Below are 20122 nucleotides of genomic sequence, written 5' to 3' on the forward strand. Positions count from 1 at the left end.
TAGTATTTTACTGGATGGCTTTCACTTGAGTCATTTTCTATAAAGGAATCTTTAATTGGGTACTTTTTCGTCACTGTACACATAGCATAACGAGGCCTATATCACTGTACACATAGCATAACGAGGCCTATATCACTGTATACATAGCATAACGAGGCCTATATCACTGTACACATAGCATAACGAGGCCTATATCACTGTACACATAGCATAACGAGGCCTATATCACTGTACACATAGCATAACGAGGCCTATATCACTGTACACATAGCATAACGAGGCCTATATCACTGTACACATAGCATAACGAGGCCTATATCACTGTACACATAGCATAACGAGGCCTATACCACTGTACACATAGCATAACGAGGCCTATATCACTGTACACATAGCATAACGAGGCCTATACCATAACTACTTTTGTAATTTTCTAGCTCTTGTAGAATACACCTTATTCCCAAGGCCATGAACACTGAGCATGCAATAAGTAGGTAGGTAATGAGTTAGCATTCACTTGATAGGGCCTATTAATATCCAACTATGTGTGTGTGTGTGTGTGTGTGTGTGTGTGTGTGTGTGTGTGTGTGTGTGTGTGTGTGTGTGTGTGTGTGTGTGTGTGTGTGTGTACGTGCGTGCGTCTTGGCCATAGTTTGTATGCACACAAGTCAATTTAAGGTGATAATGTATGAGTGAGAGCTACTCTCGGCCAGCAGTCAATACGTGCACTCCATTCAACAATCGGGCCTTCCATTGTGCGCGCAGGGGTCCCAAGGGGGTAACCACACCCAACACCGCACGGGGGCTACCCTCGGAAAGCGGAGGGGCTCTTCAGAACTGAGCGCAGTGACACTTGTTCACACTGACAACTGGCTGGCTGGCTGAGCACTGAAAAGTCTAGGAACATGTCAGTGACCAATGCGCAAGCGGAAGTTTAACTGTTGCCCACCTTCCATTGAAACGGGACACGCTAATTCGAAGCACTCTCGCCCTAGATGGACTCAGACTGGGAGGCAATACTGTATGAATGGGTGCACAATTGATATCTCTTGCACGGATCTTTCTGACGTAGACTATCCACAAGAAACCGTGAATAACATGCTCTGTTCGAATTTAGTCTCATGGTCTAGTTTCCTATATGTTAATCTACTGTAGAAACGTTTGGAGGAGTTCATCGACATGCATTAGAAGAGGACAAACACAACTTGCTGGGCTGGTGGACTGGACAGAGGAAGATTTCGCGAGGACACTCGCAGGGCGCGTATGGATTACATGTAAAGCCAGTGTTGGTTTCGCTGCTATTTGGGGGAAAGTCATCCGAGAAGTGCATTTTCAGGAGACCATGGACAGCCTCGCTTCGGTGCCAGAGCGATTCCGTTCAGCCTGGATTGATGTTTCCCGGGACTAGCAGAGCTCACAGCCGTGGAATGGAGAGTGAAATAAGCTCTATGAAACAATAGGCTATTTATAAGATTGGTTTCAAATGTATTTATGTTCTGGGTATCATGGTTTATTTCCAAAACAATCGTAAATAAACTACTTGGAATCTTGTGATACACTTCGAACAGTGGATACTTTTAAAAGGAGCGCTTTGGTGACAAATGTGTGGATCTATTGAGTTAGGCTATGCACGGAATTCAACTGTCAAATGACAGTTTCAAAAACGTTTTGTTTTGTTTCCACTTTGTCGCCACTATCTCTTTAATTTCATCCATCCACCGTATCACTCCAGTAACCAGGTTAGAGCCGTAGAGAAAGAGAAACAAACCCTCTGTCTCTTATAGCGCGCCCACACGGGTACCGGGGTCGGGATGTGGGGTGGCCGAGGTCTCCTAATGTCTGTCACCGTGGTTGTAACTCTACTCCTGGTTATTATTGACGTTAAGGCGAGTGGAGAGTACTGTCACGGTTGGCATGACACCCAGGGCACCTGGAGAGAGGGCTTCCAGTGCCCGGAGAAGTTTGATGGTGAGGATGCCATCATCTGCTGCGGGAAATGCGAGCTCCGGTACTGCTGCTCCAGCACTGAAGCACGGCTGGACCAGGGTACTTGTGAAAACGACAAGCAAGCCCAGGAACCGGGCACCAACAGCAAGGAGAACAAGGATACGGGCGCAGGTAAGAACTCTGTCTCTCTGTCTGGCCAAGCACGGTCAGCTTTAGGGGCCATAGCAGCTGTGTGCCTGCCAAACGCTCTGCCTTAAGGCTGCAAAGCTCTCATTGTCTACTCAAAATTATAATGTATTTTATAAATTAGATTTCATACTGGTCTAGTTTAAATTGTTTAACTTAATTGTTATACACCAGCAATATTGCATTTCCAAGTAGTTGAGAGTGAGACAGAAAGAGTGGGCCTAATTGCCTATGTTTAAAGGTTAGGCTACACTGGCCCAGGACTGGAACAAATTACACAGGTCTAATTTAAGTTGGAGGTATGGGGTTCTTCGTTATTTCAAAAATGTGGGTATGTTCTAGTTTTTCCAAACACTATCTCTATCTGGGATCTTAACAATCGCTTAAACAGATGCAGTAGGCCTATATTCCGCTTCAGTTGGCAGCGACAGCTGCAGAGGAGTTTGCCTGGCTACCCAGACTCCCTACTCCGGCCAAACGCTACGCCACGCCCATGGACATTAGTTTCTTCTCTGTAACGAGTCTGGATCTGAGTACCCCAAACGTGAACACATTCGGGGCAGTCTGATTGGTCAAGGAACCGATGGGTTGGGCCAGAGCCAGAACACACTTGTGTAAAACAGGAGTTTGAAAATTCTTCATTGTCTTTGATACTCTGATTGGTTAGATGACTACTTTGTTTTGTGCAATGCCCCTTGTGCCCCTTGTCAACACAAATGACTTCAATGATGGGCGTCTAACACCATGGTTACACCAGCCACAATCTAAACATGTTGATTTAGTCAAATACAATAATTAATGTTTTATTGTCACATACACCAGATAGGTACAGTGAAATTAGTTGTTTTACAGGGTCAGCCATAGTAGTACAGCACCCCTGGGGAAAATTAGGATTAAGTGCCTTGCTGAAGGGCACATTGGCAGATTATGCACCTTGTTGGATTGGGTATTCAAACTAGTGACCTTTCAGTTACTGGCCCAACACTCGAACCACTAGGCTACCTGACGCCCCTACACTCTAGCCACTAGGCTACCTGACACCCCTACACTCTAACCACTACCACTAGGCTACCTGACGCCCCTACACTCTAGCCACTACCACTAGGCTACCTGACGCCCCTACACTCTAACCACTAGGCTACCTGACGCCCCTACACTCTAGCCACTAGGCTACCTGACACCCCTACACTCTAACCACTAGGCTACCCCCCCCCCCCACACTCTAACCACTATGCTACCTCCCCACCCCTACACTCTAACCAATAGGCTACCTGACGCCCCTACACTCTAACCACTAGGCTACCTGACGCCCCTACACTCTAACCAATAGGCTACCTGACGCCCCTACTCTCTAACCACTAGGCTACCTGACGCCCCTACACTCTAGCCACTAGGCTACCTGACACCCCTACACTCTAACCACTAGGCTACCCCCCCCCCCACCCCTACACGCTAACCACTAGGCTACCTGCCTCCATCTATTTTAGCACTTGGCTCCAGTAGACCCTGGTACATGCACGTCGATGTGCCCTTGAGCAAGGCACTTAACCCTAATTGCTCCTGTAAATTGCTCAGGATAAGAGCATCTGCTAAATGACTAAAATGTAAATGTGATGTGTAAATTTATGTTTCAATGCTCGCGCATGCAACGTGGCAAGTGAGGGTTGCATGAGTATTTCGGCTACAGAGACAGTGGACACCAGAAAGTCAACCAACTACCGACTCACTCACAAATGGCAAATTGTGCTGCGTTGCATTATAAATATCTGTGTTTGTTCTAGCTCTAACAAAAGCGCGCGCCGCAGGGAATGCAGAGCAGGAGCTCTGTCCCCATGAGGATCATGTTTGGACTTGACCGGATCTTTAGGGCAGTGGTTCGCAACGGCGCTGACAGCTCTGTTCATAAAAACAAATCGCGATATGGATCATTTCCCCGCGCTTGCGTGTTGATTTCCATTCAGAACACCTCGAGAGTGGGGATCCCTTGAGTGTTCCAGAAGTTTGCTGAGCTAAAGTGACGTCTGTTTGTCTGGTTACCTTCACATGATTTTCTGCGGGCTGGCCTTTTTATGTTGCGGATGACTAGGGTGTCCATATAACCCATTGCCACGGAACAGAAGCCCCTAATAATGTCACATTATAACTTCATCTCAGGTTTAGTAGTGATTAAGTATTAATAATTGGGTGTGATTGGAAGAACAGATGTCATAACTCTTTATAATTTGTATTGAAAGTAGATTTGCTGAAAAACTTAAAGGTCTCAACTGGTATTAGGTCTTAATCTCTTGTTTCCAACATGTTTCCATCTTTTTCATAACATCAGAGTTTGTAGGAAGAAAAGAGAAATTACATAATTGAATTATGCAAAATGAGAGGCACATTTACTATGACTCCAAAATCTTGCATTGGTAATTTTTCAAAGAAAAATAATAGTTGGCTAGACTTAGTCCAGATATTAAACATCTGCATCAACAGAGCATGCCTTTCTTGTAGAGTAACCTATAGTATGCTTCTCTCTTGGCATTTGTTGAAACAATCATCCCTTATCACTCCAGAAAGAGCTATTTACATTTTCATACAGTTGCCAAAATAACTAAAAGTATGGAGGGTTTTTCTCCCAAGAGCCAAAAAGGAAGTATTTTGTCGTGCAAGGCACCCTTTGTACATTTTATATATTGTTCATCTACAGGGCAAAGTATTAATCATGAAGCAAAGATACACACAGCCACGTCAATGAATAACCCCGAGGAGGATATTATATATGCATTAAGAACAACAAACAGAGCGTAACATTCAACATTAAGGAACATGTGTTGGATTCAGGAAAGGAGAGGACCCCTGGAATTATCTTGCCGGCGAGATATTTAAACTGACACTGTTGCTGTTCAGTAGGAAATAGGTCATGGTCTCAGATTATTGATGTCGTAGTGTCTCAGAGTACAGAAGAGGGAGAAACTATCTAGGCTAAATCTAGTCTAGTCAGCTGTTCAAATAAAATGACATTTTATTTGTCACATGCGCCGAATACAACAGGTGTAGACTTAACCAATAATGCAGTTCAAGAAATAGAGTTAAAGAAATATTTACTAAATGAAATAAAGTAAAAATAAAATAAAATGTAACAATAAAATAACAATAACGAGGCTATATACAGGTTAGTTGAGGTAGTTTGTACATGTAGGTAGGGGTAAAGTGACTATGCATAGATAATAAACAGTGAGTAGCGGGGGAGGGTGTCAATGTAAATAGTCTGGGAGGCCAATTGATTAATTGTTCAGCAGTCTTATGGCTTGGGGGTAGAAGCTATTAAGGAGCCTTTTGTACCTAAACTTGGCGCTCCGGTACCGCTTGCCATCTATGAATTGGGTGACTGGAGTTTTTGACAATTTTTGGGGCCTTCCTCTGACACCGCCTAGTATATAGGTCCTGGATGGCAGGAAGCTTGGCCCCAGTGATGTACTGGAACTAAATCACCACCCTCTGTAGCGCCTTACGGTCGGATGCCGAACAGTTGCCATACCAGGCGGTGATGCAACCGGTCAGGATGCTCTCGATGGTGCAGCTGTAGAACTTCAGCCCCGTCAATGTTAATGGGGGCCTGTTTGGCCCTCCTTTTCCTGTAGTCCACGATCAGCTCCTTTGTCTTGCTCACATTGAGGGAGAGGTTGTTGTTCTGGCACCTCCCTATAGGCTGTCTCATCGTTGTCGGTGATCAGGCCTACCACTGTTGTTTTGTCAGCAAACATAATGATGTTGTTGGAGTTTAAGTTTAAGAATGTGAAATGTCAGAATAATTACATTTACATTTAATAGTAGAGAGAATTCTTTATTTCAGCTTTTATTTCTTTCATCACATTCCCAGTGGGTCAGAAGTTTACATACACTCAATTAGTATTCAGTAGCATTGCCTTTAAATTGTTTAACTTGGGTCAAACGTTTTGGGTAGCCTTCCACACAAAGTTGGGTGAATTTTGGCCCATTCCTCCTGACAGAGCTGGTGTAACTGAGTCAGGTTTGTAGGTCTCCTTGCTCACACACGCTTTTTCAGTTCTGCCCACAAATTTTCTATAGGATTGAGGTCAGGGCTTTGTGATGGCCACTCCAATACCTTGACTTTGTTGTCCTTAAGCCATTTTGCCACAACTTTGGAAGTATGCTTGGGGTCATTGTCCATTTGGAAGATCCATTTGCGACCAAGCTTTAACTTCCTGACTGATGTCTTGAGATATTGCTTCAATATATCCACATAATTTTCATTCCTCATGATGCCATCTATTTTGTGAAGTGCACCAGTCCCTCCTGCAGCAAAGCACCCCCACAACATGATGCTGCCACCCCCGTGCTTCACGGTTGGGATGGTGTTCTCCGGCTTGCAAGTCTCCCCCTTTTTCCTCCAAACATAATGATGGTCATTATGGCCAAACAGTTCTATTTTTGTTTCATCAGACCAGAGGACATTTCTCCAAAAAGTACGATCTTTGTCCCCATGTGCAGTTGCAAACCGTAGTCTGGCTTTTATATGGCGGTTTTGGAGCAGTGGCTTCTTCCTTGCTGAGCGGCCATTCAGGTTATGTCGATATAGGACTCGTTTTACTGTGGATATAGATACTTTTTTACCTGCTTCCTCCAGCATCTTCACAATGGGCGGCAGGTAGCCTAGTGGCCTAGTGTTTAGCGCGTTGGACTAGTAACCGAAAGTTTGCAAGATCGAATCCCAGAGCTGACAAGGTAAAAATCTGTCGTTCTGCCCCTGAACAAGGCAGTTAACCCACTGTTCCTAGGCCGTCATTGAAAATAAGAATTTGTTCATAACAGACTTGCCTAGTTAAATAAAGGTAAACATATATATTTTTTAAATGTCCTTTGCTGTTGTTCTGGGATTGATTAGCATTTTTCGCACCAAAGTACGTTCATCTCTAGGAGACAGAACGCGTCTCCTTCCTGAGCGGTATGACGGCTGCGTGGTCCCATGGTCTTTATACTTTCGTACTATTGTTTGTACAGATGAACGTGGTACCTTCAGGCGTTTGGAAATTGCTCCCAAGGATGAACCAGACTTGTGGAGGTCTACAATTTTTTTTCTGAGGTCTTGGCTGATTTTGATTTTCCCATGATGTCAAGCAAAGAGGCACTGAGTTTGAAGGTAGGCCTTGAAATACATCCACAAGTACACCTCCAAATGACTCAAATGATGTCAATTAGCCTATCAGACGCTTCTAAAACCATGACATAATTTTCTGGAATTTTCCAAGCTGTTTAAAAGGCACAGTCAACTTAGTGTATGTAAACTTCTGACCCACTGGAATTGTGATACAGTGAAATAAACTGTCTGTAAACAATTGTTGGAAAAATGACTTCTGTCATGCACAAAGTAGATGCCCTAATCGACTTGCCAAAACTATAGTTTGTTAACAAGAAATTTGTGGAGTGGTTGAAAAACAAGTTTTAATGACTCCAACCTAACTGTATGTAAACTTCCGACTTCAACTGTACAGCAGGCTAGACCAAAGAGTCTAGCCTGCTGACCTTACTGGGTCGATGGGAACATTAGCCCCAAGCATTTTGGAGGGATATCACACCTGGCACAAATTATTGTTTAGTTCTGTTTTTCCTGCTGAGGGGTGCCCTATACCTGCGCTCAGAGGGGAGTAGTTCAAAGTCCGGGTACAGGTGGTGGCTTGGGTCTAAAATGATTTTGTGAGCCTTGCGGAGGGCCCTGACCTTAAAGATCTCATCCAGGCCTGTCTGTTTGACTCCAAGTACCTTGCTTGCTGTGGTGATAATCCTTCTCAGCATATTTCTCTGGCTGACAGTGGCATTGCCAAACCAACAAACAAACTAACTAACATTTAGGCAGGTTACCTTCGCTTTCTTGGGCACAGGGACTATGGTGGTCTGCTTGAAACATTACAGACTCGGTCAGGGACAGGTTGAAAATGTCAGTGAAGTCACTTTCCAGTTGGTCTGTTGTCCCAGAATTACAGTAATCTAATGGCCAACTGGGCACACACTGGTTGAATCAACGTTGTTTCGGAGTCATGTCAAAGAAATGATGTTGAACCAACGTGGAATAGATGTTGAATTGACGTCTGTGACCAGTGGGGAGTGCCTATAGCTTCAGACTTTAGAGTTCTATAAAGGTCCTTAGAAATGCTGGTGACTTTTGATGTTGATACGAGAAAGAGAGACTGACAAAGAGACAGAGAGAGGGAGAGACACAGACAGACAGACAGACAGACAGACAGACAGACAGACAGACAGACAGACAGACAGACAGACAGAATGAAAAAGAAAACAACAGAGGAACCGAGTCACTGCATTTCTCAGGGTTATACTCCATAACACTGGAATATTCAAACTGGAAAATGAGCAACTTCACCAGAGGAACAATACATCACATGAAATCAGTTGTAATATCATTGTGCTCCAAAAGGATGTGTGTGTGTGTGTGTAACACCTCTCGGCCCATTGCTGCCAACATTCCCCATGAGTGCTCACTGTTGGGTCAAAAGTTACCTCCCCCCCAAAAAAACATTTAGTATGAACCACCTTGTTTACACTGTATTAGGCTACGCTGCCATTATCTACTTCACTCTGTAAGAGAGTTAGCCTACTGCTTGATTAGCAAGTCATCTTCAATCACTACAACAGGCAGACAGACGGTCTAATGCTCATAACGTGATTACTGTACTTCCTGGAGCTGATTTACAGTAGACACATGGTAGAAGAACAGCTATGTACTCTGTTATGGTCCTTAGAGGGGTAAATTATATGCTAATTATCACAGAATCATGCAGATCTAACACACAGTAGCCTGTTTCATGTCCAGAGTCACAGGGGTTATATTAAACACAGTTACAGAAAGATAGATGTAGTGTACATTAGAGCCCTACTGAAAGGTTGGCCTTTATAATACTGAAAATATGGATGGGATTAGGCCTGTAATGTGGCCTGTTTCACTACTCCAAACAAGCCACCGTTAATGCCACTCTCAATATGTCTTAATGCTGCCTCTATACAGTTTAAGTGACTATTTTGTCTTGAAGGGCGTGGCGTGATGTGGATTTATATATGAGAAAAGGGCAAGAGTACCCACATAACAAATTCTGTCTGCATAACTTTGGTATGAGACAGAATCCCCCCTCACACAGACATAAACACAGATCAAACACACACACACACACACACACACACACACACACACACACACACACACACACACACACACACACACACACACACACACACACACACAGAGGGGTGCAGGGTCGGCGGGGGAGGGGGGGGGTGGGGTCACAGCTGGGCGTGCAGGATTATAACAGATGAAAACAAAGTTGATAAGTACTAATGAGGGCCTGGGGCCCCCTGGGGACACGCCACTAGTCCACCTCTGTCTATCCCTTTCTTCCTCTCCTTTTGTCTCCACATCTTTTGTCTTTTATCTCGTTGTCTCTATCTCTCCTTCACTCACGTGGGAGATTTGTGTTTGTGGGTGAGGTTGAAACACGTGACTGTAAAAGCTCTTGGTTTAAACTCTAGACAACCTGGTTTCCTCATGGTGGTTGACTCGTAGTCTTTCAACTTTACTCATTCAAGCAAAGAGTGCATTTTCCAAAATCATGTCAAATGTCTTGATGGCAGAAAATAAATCACTTCATCATGTTGCTGTTGTACTGTGTTCAGTTTGTTTTCTCTGAGGGCGTAAGTGGTTATGGTCTGAGGAAGTTCTGTCCTCGCTCTGCTCTACTTGTTATAGAGAGAATGAGCCTGCTGCTTGATTCCTATCGTACTGTCATTCCTGTCATACTGTGTATTTGATAATGAGAGAAAGAGAACAGACATTTTTGGTTGAAAATCCATGTGTTATCGTCAGATCACTGACAATACCTTTCTCTCTTTCTCTCTCTCTTTTCAGTACCCATTTACGTTCCCTTCCTGATCGTGGGCTCTGTATTCGTGGCCTTCGTCCTGGTGGGTTCCGTCGTTGCCGTGTGCTGCTGCCGCTGTCTCCGCCCCAAACAGGAACTGTCGTCAGGGGGTGGGGGAGGAGGCGGGTCTGGTGGCGGCCGTCTCCTGGAGACCATTCCCATGATGGCCAGCGTGAGCACGTCTCGCGGTTCCTCCTCCCGCCAATCAAGCACAGCCACGTCGTCCAGTTCCTCTGCTCCTCCTGCCCAGGTGCCTCGCCCGGCCCCCCAGCCCATGATGCGCACCCAGGCATCCTGCTGTCTGCCTACAGACGCCAGTGTCTTTGTCAACATGCCCACCAACTTCTCCGTGCTCAACTGCCAGCAGGCCACCCAGATCATGCCCCACCAGGGACAGTTCATCCACCCCCAGTACATCGGCTACGCCACCCACCACATGTCCCCGCCCCAGGGGGTCTACCTGGACCCCACCCAGGGGGGCTACAGACAGCTGCAGTCCCCCTACCCCCCACCCACCAGTGTGGCCAGTGTCACCAGTGAGCAGAAGTACCCTCCAGTAACAGTTTGAGGAAGGGGCCATTTTGGTGACTGTGTGTAACAGACCGTGTGAGGACTTTGTGGAACTCTGCCAGAAAACCTTACGGAGACTGCGTGAGAAACCTTATGGGGACATTGGGAGCTCGCCAGCTTAGAGAGAGAATGATATGGACTCTGGCTCACACAGAGGACTCGTAAAACCCAAGCTGGGATCTGTGCCAGCCACAGTGTGTTGCGTGTGTGTGTCTGTCCTACATCCCACTGGGCACACACTGGTTGAATCAACGATGTTTCCACATTATTTCAATTAAATGACGTTGAACCAACGTGGAATAGACGTTGAATTGACTTCTGTGCCTAGTGGGATGTGTGTGATATTACGTTGCCTCAGGGTAATCATTCTGACTGAGTCAACCTCACCCCAAGATGGAGTATGTGAGGACAAGAAAGGGGTACATCTTTCTGGATGTCCTCATTCAAGAAAACACAATCACATAGAGGGGTTATGCTACTCACCATGGCCAACGACTCTCAGCATACAGTGGCTTGCGAAAGTATTCAACCCCTTGACATTTTTCCTATTTTGTTGCCTTACAACCTGGAATTAAAATAGATTTTGGGGGGGGGTTGTATCATTTGATTTACACAACATGCCTACCACTTTGAAGATGCAAAATATTTTTTGGGTGAAACAAACAAGAAATAACACAAAAAAACTGAAAACTTGAGCGTGCATAACTCTTCACCCCCCAAAGTCAATACTTTATAGAGCCACCTTTTGCAGCAATTACAGCGGCAAGTCTCTTGGGATATGTCTCTATAAGCTTGGCACATCTAGCCACTAGGACTTTTGCCAATTCTTCAAGGCAAAACTGCTCCAGCTCCTTCAAGTTGGATGGGTTCCGCTGGTGAACAGCAATCTTTAAGTCATACCACAGATTCTCAATTGGATTGAGGTCTGGGCTTTAACTAGGCCATTCCAAGACATTTAAATGTTTCCCCTTAAACCACTCAAGTGTTGCTTTAGCAGTGTGCTCAGTGTCATTGTCCTGATGGAAGGTGAACCTCCGTCCCAGTCTCAAATCTCTGGAAGACTGAAACAGGTTTCCCTCAAGAATTCCCCTGTATTTAGCGCCATCCATCATTCCTTCAATTCTGACCAGTTTCCCAGTCCCTGCCGATGAAAAACATCCCCACAGCATGATGCTGCCACCACCATGCTTCACTGTGGGGATGTTGTTCTCGGGGTGATGCGAGGTGTTGGGTTTGCGCCAGACATAGCGTTTTCCTTGACGGCCTAAAAGCTCAATTTTAGTCTCATCTGACCAGAGTACCTTCTTCCATATGTTTGGGGAGTCTCCCACATGCCTTTTGGCGAACACCAAACGTGTTTGCTTATTTTTTTCTTTAAGCAATGGCTTTTTTCTGGTCACTCTTCCGTAAAGCCAAACTCTGTGGAGTGTACGGCTTAAAGTGGTCCTATGGACAGATACTCCAATCTCCACTGTGGAGCTTTGCATGCTCCTTCAGGGTTATTTTTGGTATCTTTGCTGCCTCTCTGGTTAATGCCCTCCTTGCCTGGACCGTGAGTTTTGGTGGGCGGCCCTCTCTTGGAAGGTTTGTTGTGGTGCTATATTCTTTCAATTTTTTAATAATGGAATTAATGGTGCTCCATGGGATGTTCAAAGTTTCTGATATTTTTTTATAACCCAACCCTGATCTGTATTTCTCCACAACTTTGTCCCTGACCTGTTTGGAGAGCTCCTTGGTCTTCATGGTGCCGCTTGCTTGGTGGTGCCCCTTGCTTAGTGGTGTTGCAGACTCTGGGGCCTTTCAGAACAGGTGTATATATATATATTGAAATCATGGAACAGATCATGTGACACTTAGATTGCACACAGGTGGACTTTAACTAATTATGTGACTTCTGAAGGTAATTGGTTGCACCAGATCTTATTTAGGGGCTTCATAGCAAAGGGGGTGACACACCACTTTTGTATTTTTTAGAATTTTTTGAAACAAGTTATATTTTTCATTTCACTTTACCAATTTGGACTATTTTGTGTACGTCCATTACATGAAATCCAAATAAAAATACATTTAAATTACAGGTTGTAATGCAACAAAATAGGAAAAATGCCAAGGGGGATGAATACTTTTGCAAGGCACTGTACGTACATGTGTTTAACATCTTGAAGTTTGTCCATGTAGTATCTGTTGTATGTGTAAATGAGGGAATGTGTGTATGTACAGTACAGGTTGTGAGGTGCTGTGTCCTGTGTGTGTACTGTATGTGAATTGTGAATATATGAAGAGTTTATTTCCAAAACGCTATATCAACCAATTTTTCACGTGTTTTTAATTTTTTTTAATCAGAAATGATTACTTATGGGTACCTTCATGTGTGTGTAAAATATTACTGTTTTCAGATTTTTTATTAATAGATTTTAGATGCATATGAAAATGTGTTTTCCCCCCAAAATGCTATGTATCCATCGTTTAGCTGGAATGGAATGTTGGTATACTGTTTGACTAATGTGGTTGTCTCACCTAGCTATCTTAAGATGAATGGACTGTAACTGTTAGTCACTCTGGATAAGAGCATCAGCTAAATGACTAAAATGTCAAAGTTTTACATACAGATGTCATATTACCGTATTGATTTATTTTGTATTTTTTTATATTGATGTCACAAATGTATAATTGAGTTTTTTGTAATATGTGACTGTGTAAAAACGAACTACTTATTTCTCTCAGAGTGAGGTGGATATATAGCATTTTGCAAAAAAAACATGATTATTTGTCTCTCTGAAATGAAACCATTAAGTAATAGATTTCAAACAAATACATCTGTCATTGAACAAGCCCATGCCATGATTAGATAGTGAAAAACACAGCACTCATCATTTCTTTGAACAATAAAAGCTAATTTACTAACATTTCTGAAAATGGTTAGCGTTTTGGAATGAAACTCTTCATATGTACAGTATGTGCTGTGTGTGTGTGTGTGTGTGAGCAATATGTGGTGCTGAATGGCTCTATGTTAACAGAGGTACTGTGAGTGGATGTGTGTATATGAGTATATGTGGTGTGTAATGGGAAATGCAGGTGGTGGGATGTGAAAAGCAGTCCCTCTCTCCCTGTAGACCGGTTAAAGTCCAATGAAGTGAACACAGGACACAGACTGTGACGCCCGCAACCCCCCACACACACACACACACCACTGCCCTGAGCAGAAATACACACACACACACAAGAAAATACACAAACACTCACACAAGGATTTGGAAATAAATGTGCACGAAAGGTGAAAGGAGCGGTGAGACAGGAGTGTCGTGCTCTCTCCCTGTGTAGCTGTGAGACAGGAGTGCTGCTCTCTCCCTGTGTAGCTGTGAGACAGGAGTGTCGTGCTCTCTCCCTGTGTAGCTGTGAGACAGGAGTGTCGTGCTCTCTCCCTGTGTAGCTGTGAGACAGGAGTGCTGCTCTCTCCCTGTGTAGCTGTGAGACAGGAGTGTCGTGCTCTCTCCCTGTGTAGCTGTGAGACAGGAGTGCCGTGCTCTCTCCCTGTGTAGCTGTGAGACAGGAGTGCCGTGCTCTCTCCCTGTGTAGCTGTGAGACAGGAGTGCCGTGCTCTCTCCCTGTGTAGCTGTGATCGGCAGCCTTCTGAAGACTGCAGAGTTAATAATGCAATCAAACTGTTCCCCTTCACTAAGCCTCCCTCCTGTGAAAGAAGTGTGTGTATTTGTCCCTCTGTGCAAACTGAAGGTAGACTGGAGTTTTGTTGGAAGGTTTCAGGGTATTTCCAACATTTTGAGTCAATTCTTTTCACCTCATTAGGGTAGAAAAATACCTAGAAAGTCACAACTGCCAGTCACATTGGGTGGCTAGTCTTAAAGGGGCCTTTTGGACTCTGGAATCCCTCCTGCTTTAGAACTGGTTCTGAACACACAGTTCAGCCCCAAATGTCAGTTCATGAAATTGCATAAGTGCATAAATGTCCCAAAGCAGACTAATCTGACTGTGTGTGTCGTGGATTTCAAGCACAATGTCTGTATGATCAGCTGTGTGTGTGTGTGTGTGTGTGTGCGCGCACGTGTATCCTGAGGTTGAATGTGTACATGCTCAGTGTGCCATTTTTCATATGAATTATAATAAATAAATATGAAATAGAGTCCAAACTCTCATGGAGTCATATGTCCATTCTGCCTGTAGTTCAACTGCTACCATTTAACACGTTTCTAGAATTAGGAAAACACACATTGCTGAGGTTTTGCCTGGCTTAAGAAAGGAAATATACTGCTAACCTCACAGTCGTTTGGGCCATGTCTGTTCTTAAACCATCCATTTACACCCCCCCCCCCCACCACCCCCACCACCACCACCACCACCACCACCAGTCCACACAACACATGTTCCATGGTTAGGTTAGAGGCAACGTCTGTAGCCATAAGACTAGCACCATGGCTGACTCGGTCCTGGCAGGAGCTGTGAGATTTTAACACGCTTAGAGACGAGGCGAGAACTAGAACTACAGAAACAACACTCCCAAGTGTAAAAACTGACAGCCAGCAGGAGCCGAACCACAAAACAGTCTCGGGGAGTGAGTAGCCAACATACACACTAGATATAGCACTCACACTGTTACACACACTCGTTGCCTCACACTCTTGGTCTTTCTCACACTCTCCCGTTCATACACACAACATACAAATCATACTTAGTTACCATACCTTAATGCCTATAAACACACTAATTACAGACAGAGACAGCCGTACCACCCAGTGTAGACAACACAAATACCGGTCACATCCATCACCAGACACATAACGCTGTGATATTAACAAAACACAACAATTACAGTCCCTAAACCCAAACTATTTCCTCTGTGCTCGGGAGGTGTATTCTTGGCAAATCTCTATGGAAACTTGGGGACTAAAGGGGGAAGTGGAGTTGAGTGGAGAGAGAAAGGAGAAGGCCGAGGGCGAGTCGTTTTAGGAAGGTGAAATGGATCTACTACTCATGCTGGGGAGGAGGAATGGATTCTCCATATTGGAGCAGAGCGGCTGCAGGCTGGAGCTGGAGCCAGGCTGCAGGCTGGGAGACATCCAAGAAGGTGGGTGTGGCATCCCCATGCTTATTCCCACTGATCGGGGACAGGAGTTTAATGGTGATGCTAACAGGACGTGGCTGGCTTGCATAGCATTCACAGCTTACATTCATAATGTATATTCGTTCACATTCCATCTCTCTCTGTGAAACTGGCCGTAGGTTTACTATTTACTATGAGTGTTCATCTCATTCTCATTCAACATGCTCTTAGCCTTCAATCACCTTGGGAATGTATTTACCCTCATGTCACAACGTTTTCATTGATCAAGAAACCTAAACTGCCTACTCTATCCTGCAGAACAAAAGTTCAGATTTAGTAAGTAAAAGTCAAGAAGCATTTAAATCATTGATTGATTATATTTAATGATACATCTGAAATATAGTAAAATTCCCTGACCCTTGCATTCCTTCCCTGAAGTGTCCTTAACACAGTTTACAAACACACCACATAGGGTTGAAACCAACTACATTCTGCAGAATATTTATTGAAATGTTAACTATGTGGACTCCAATATAGTGGTTATTGATGAAGTGGAAATGGAATTGACCACAACCCTAACATTTGTGAAGCATATGTAGCACCTGTTATTAGTTCACATCATGGAATATCCCTTTTGCCTCCAGCTAATATAGTCTATAGTCCAGTATGGGATAGATAGAAAATATAATAATATATCTATCTATCAAGGAGCAGAAACACAGATATTAAAAGAGAAAGACGGAGACACAAGTCCATTTATTCAACGACAAAAGAAGTCCATAGCCGCAGATGAGAGGGGGGAGATATGAGGTCGCTGAGCCAGAGAGGTAAGTGGGGGTCCTTGTAGAGTAGTGGTCAGTATGGGTGGGGGTCCTCGTAGAGTAGTGGTCAGTATGGGTGGGGGTCCTCGTAGAGTAGTGGTCAGTATGGGTGGGGATCCTCGTAGAGTAGTGGTCAGTATGGGTGGGGGTCCTCGTAGAGTAGTGGTCAGTATGGGTGGGGGTCCTCGTAGAGTAGTGGTCAGTATGGGTGGGGATCCTCGTAGAGTAGTGGTCAGTATGGGTGGCGGTACTCGTAGAGTAGTGGTCAGTATGGGTGGGGGTCCTCGTAGAGTAGTGGTCAGTATGGGTGGGGATCCTCGTAGAGTAGTGGTCAGTATGGGTGGGGGTACTCGTAGAGTAGTGGTCAGTATGGGTGGGGGTCCTCGTAGAGTAGTGGTCAGTATGGGTGGGGATCCTCGTAGAGTAGTGGTCAGTATGGGTGGGGGTCCTCGTAGAGTAGTGGTCAGTATGGGTGGGGGTCCTCGTAGAGTAGTGGTCAGTATGGGTGGGGGTCCTCGTAGAGTAGTGGTCAGTATGGGTGGGGGTCCTCGTAGAGTAGTGGTCAGTATGGGTGGGGGTCCTCGTAGAGTAGTGGTCAGTATGGGTGGGGATCCTCGTAGAGTAGTGGTCAGTATGGGTGGGGATCCTCGTAGAGTAGTGGTCAGTATGGGTGGGGGTCCTCGTAGAGTAGTGGTCAGTATGGGTGGGGGTCCTCGTAGAGTAGTGGTCAGTATGGGTGGGGGTCCTCGTAGAGTAGTGGTCAGTATGGGTGGGGATCCTCGTAGAGTAGTGGTCAGTATGGGTGGGGGTCCTCGTAGAGTAGTGGTCAGTATGGGTGGGGGTCCTCGTAGAGTAGTGGTCAGTATGGGTGGGGATCCTCGTAGAGTAGTGGTCAGTATGGGTGGGGGTCCTCGTAGAGTAGTGGTCAGTATGGGTGGGGGTCCTCGTAGAGTAGTGGTCAGTATGGGTGGGGGTCCTCGTAGAGTAGTGGTCAGTATGGTTGGGGGTCCTCGTAGAGTAGTGGTCAGTATGGGTGGGGGTCCTCGTAGAGTAGTGGTCAGTATGGGTGGGGGTCCTCGTAGAGTAGTGGTCAGTATGGGTGGGGGTCCTCGTAGAGTAGTGGTCAGTATGGGTGGGGGTCCTCGTAGAGTAGTGGTCAGTATGGGTGGGGGTCCTCGTAGAGTAGTGGTCAGTATGGGTGGGGGTCCTCGTAGAGTAGTGGTCAGTATGGGTGGGGGTCCTCGTAGAGTAGTGGTCAGTATGGGTGGGGGTCCTCGTAGAGTAGTGGTCAGTATGGGTGGGGGTCCTCGTAGAGTAGTGGTCAGTATGGGTGGGGGTCCTCGTAGAGTAGTGGTCAGTATGGGTGGGGGTCCTCGTAGAGTAGTGGTCAGTATGGGTGGGGGTCCTCGTAGAGTAGTGGTCAGTATGGGTGGGGGTCCTCGTAGAGTAGTGGTCAGTATGGGTGGGGGTCCTCGTAGAGTAGTGGTCAGTATGGGTGGGGGTCCTCGTAGAGTAGTGGTCAGTATGGTTGGGGGTCCTCGTAGAGTAGTGGTCAGTATGGGTGGGGGTCCTCGTAGAGTAGTGGTCAGTATGGGTGGGGGTCCTCGTAGAGTAGTGGTCAGTATGGGTGGGGGTCCTCGTAGAGTAGTGGTCAGTATGGGTGGGGGTCCTCGTAGAGTAGTGGTCAGTATGGGTGGGGGTCCTCGTAGAGTAGTGGTCAGTATGGGTGGGGGTCCTCGTAGAGTAGTGGTCAGTATGGGTGGGGGTCCTCGTAGAGTAGTGGTCAGTATGGGTGGGGGTCCTCGTAGAGTAGTGGTCAGTATGGGTGGGGGTCCTCGTAGAGTAGTGGTCAGTATGGGTGGGGGTCCTCGTAGAGTAGTGGTCAGTATGGGTGGGGGTCCTCGTAGAGTAGTGGTCAGTATGGTTGGGGGTCCTCGTAGAGTAGTGGTCAGTATGGGTGGGGGTCCTCGTAGAGTAGTGGTCAGTATGGGTGGGGGTCCTCGTAGAGTAGTGGTCAGTATGGGTGGGGGTCCTTGTAGAGTAGTGGTCAGTATGGGTGGGGGTCCTTGTAGAGTAGTGGTCAGTATGGGTGGGGGTCCTTGTAGAGTAGTGGTCAGTATGGGTGGGGGTTCCCCCTCAGTGGCATCTCTGTGATCTTTGGCTGTGGGGCAGTGGGGCTGTGGAGCAGTGGGGCAGGGGGCTGTGGGGCAGGGGGCAGTGGGGCAGTGGGGCTGTGGGGCAGTGGGGCTGTGGGGCAGTGGGGCTGTGGGGCTGTGGGGCAGTGGGGCTCTCTTCTCTTCAGCTGTCAAGAGAGGAATTCCTCCTGGGCCAGTATATGTTCAGTCTATTTTTCAAAGTGCTCCTCCTCCTTCCTTCCTTCCCCGTCTCCCATCGTCACGGTGATGACGGATGAGCTAAACCCCGGCTCAGGAGAGCGAGATGAGAGGGAGTGTGGCCACACACACACACACACACACACACACACACACACACACACACACACACACACACACACACACACACACACACACACACACACACACACACACACACGAGGGCAGATACATACAGTAGCACAGACAAGTGCAGACATACACACGGACAAAGACGCACTGATGTGTAAACTAAACCCAGTCCATGCTATAATTAGATACACATTACAGTCTCTGTGGTTGATCTATTATGTCTGTTTGTATGGTTGTGATTACTCGTGCCTGTGTGTCTGCTCTATGGGTGTGTGTGTGTGTGTGTGTGTGTGTGTGTGTGTGTGTGTGTGTGTGTGTGTGTGTGTGTGTGTGTGTATGTGAGTAAGCAAGAGCGGAGACCAGTTTGGACAGTACAGACGGGTCTGGTCCCTTCCCTTTAGTCAGTGTTCCATGCCGAGCAACGGCCTCCATGCCGAGCAACGGAGTCCATGCCGAGCAACGGAGTCCATGCCGAGCAACGGAGTCCATGCCGAGCAACGGAGTCCATGCCGAGCAACGGAGTCCATGCCGAGCAACAGAGTCCATGCCGAGCAACAGAGTCCATGCCGAGCAACGGAGTCCATGCCGAGCAACGGAGTCCATGCCGAGCAACGGAGTCCATGCCGAGCAACGGAGTCCATGCCGAGCAACGGAGTCCATGCCGAGCAACGGAGTCCATGCCGAGCAACGGCCTCCAGGGGTCAAGGTCCCAGGTCAAAGTCAGTATAAGTTCCAATAAGGCCACAGCAGGGGTGATGCCTCAGCATCAGTCTGTCTCCACTGTTGCCTGGGCAACCGTTGCCAAGAGCCCCGTAGCCAGGTGGGCCAAGGGCGGGACGGTGGGGGGAGGGCTAGACACTGGGCCGTTGGCGGGTGGTGTCGTAGGATCGACACACCTGGGACTGAGACACCACCCCATGTTCCTCCTGGGAGAAGGCATAGCCATCTAGAGAGATGGAGAGGGGCGAGAGAAGGAGAGAGCGTGAGAGAGAAGGAGAGAGCGTGAGAGAGAAGGAGAGAGAAAGAAAGAGTGAGAGAGAGAAGGCAAGAGAGCGAGAGAGGTGATAGAGATATGGAGAGAAAGCGAGAAAGCGAGAGAGAGATACAGTAAGTACACACCTGTGTTGTCACCTACCTAGACAGTATATT

At 46.5% G+C, this 20122-nt stretch overlaps 2 protein-coding genes across 4 annotated transcripts in view; one reads left to right on the plus strand and one right to left on the minus strand.

Moving 5' to 3' along the window:
• The first annotated feature begins 844 nt into the window (after positions 1 to 844).
• Positions 845 to 14769, plus strand: LOC139531641 (protein shisa-2-like). Its single transcript, XM_071328282.1, has 2 exons — positions 845 to 2118; positions 10049 to 14769. The coding sequence occupies exons 1-2, from the start codon at positions 1812 to 1814 to the stop codon at positions 10627 to 10629; spliced, it is 888 nt and encodes a 295-aa protein (XP_071184383.1). The 5' UTR covers positions 845 to 1811; the 3' UTR covers positions 10630 to 14769.
• Positions 14770 to 18423: 3654 nt separating this feature from the next.
• The window catches only part of LOC139531642 (phospholipid-transporting ATPase IB-like), an 87118-nt gene continuing 85419 nt past the window's right edge, over positions 18424 to 20122 (minus strand). For 2 of the 3 annotated variants that reach the window (XM_071328285.1, XM_071328286.1), the window contains one exon: positions 18425 to 19919. In XM_071328285.1, the coding sequence (XP_071184386.1) occupies positions 19825 to 19919 (95 nt within the window). In that variant the 3' untranslated portion in view covers positions 18425 to 19824. Of the gene's footprint in view, positions 19920 to 20122 lie in introns of all 3 variants that reach the window. The other variant, XM_071328284.1, reaches the window with a different exon arrangement.

Source organism: Salvelinus alpinus, chromosome 10 (assembly GCF_045679555.1).
Source record: "Salvelinus alpinus chromosome 10, SLU_Salpinus.1, whole genome shotgun sequence".
Classification (NCBI taxonomy): domain Eukaryota; kingdom Metazoa; phylum Chordata; class Actinopteri; order Salmoniformes; family Salmonidae; genus Salvelinus; species Salvelinus alpinus.

Excerpts from the sequence above, each read along its gene's own strand:
- LOC139531641 (XM_071328282.1), top strand. The coding sequence starts at position 1,812 with ATGTGGGGTGGCCGAGGTCTCCTAATGTCTGTCACCGTGGTTGTAACT. Across the intron at positions 2,119-10,048 it reads GAACAAGGATACGGGCGCAG|TACCCATTTACGTTCCCTTC; the intron begins GTAAGAACTCTG and ends CTCTCTTTTCAG.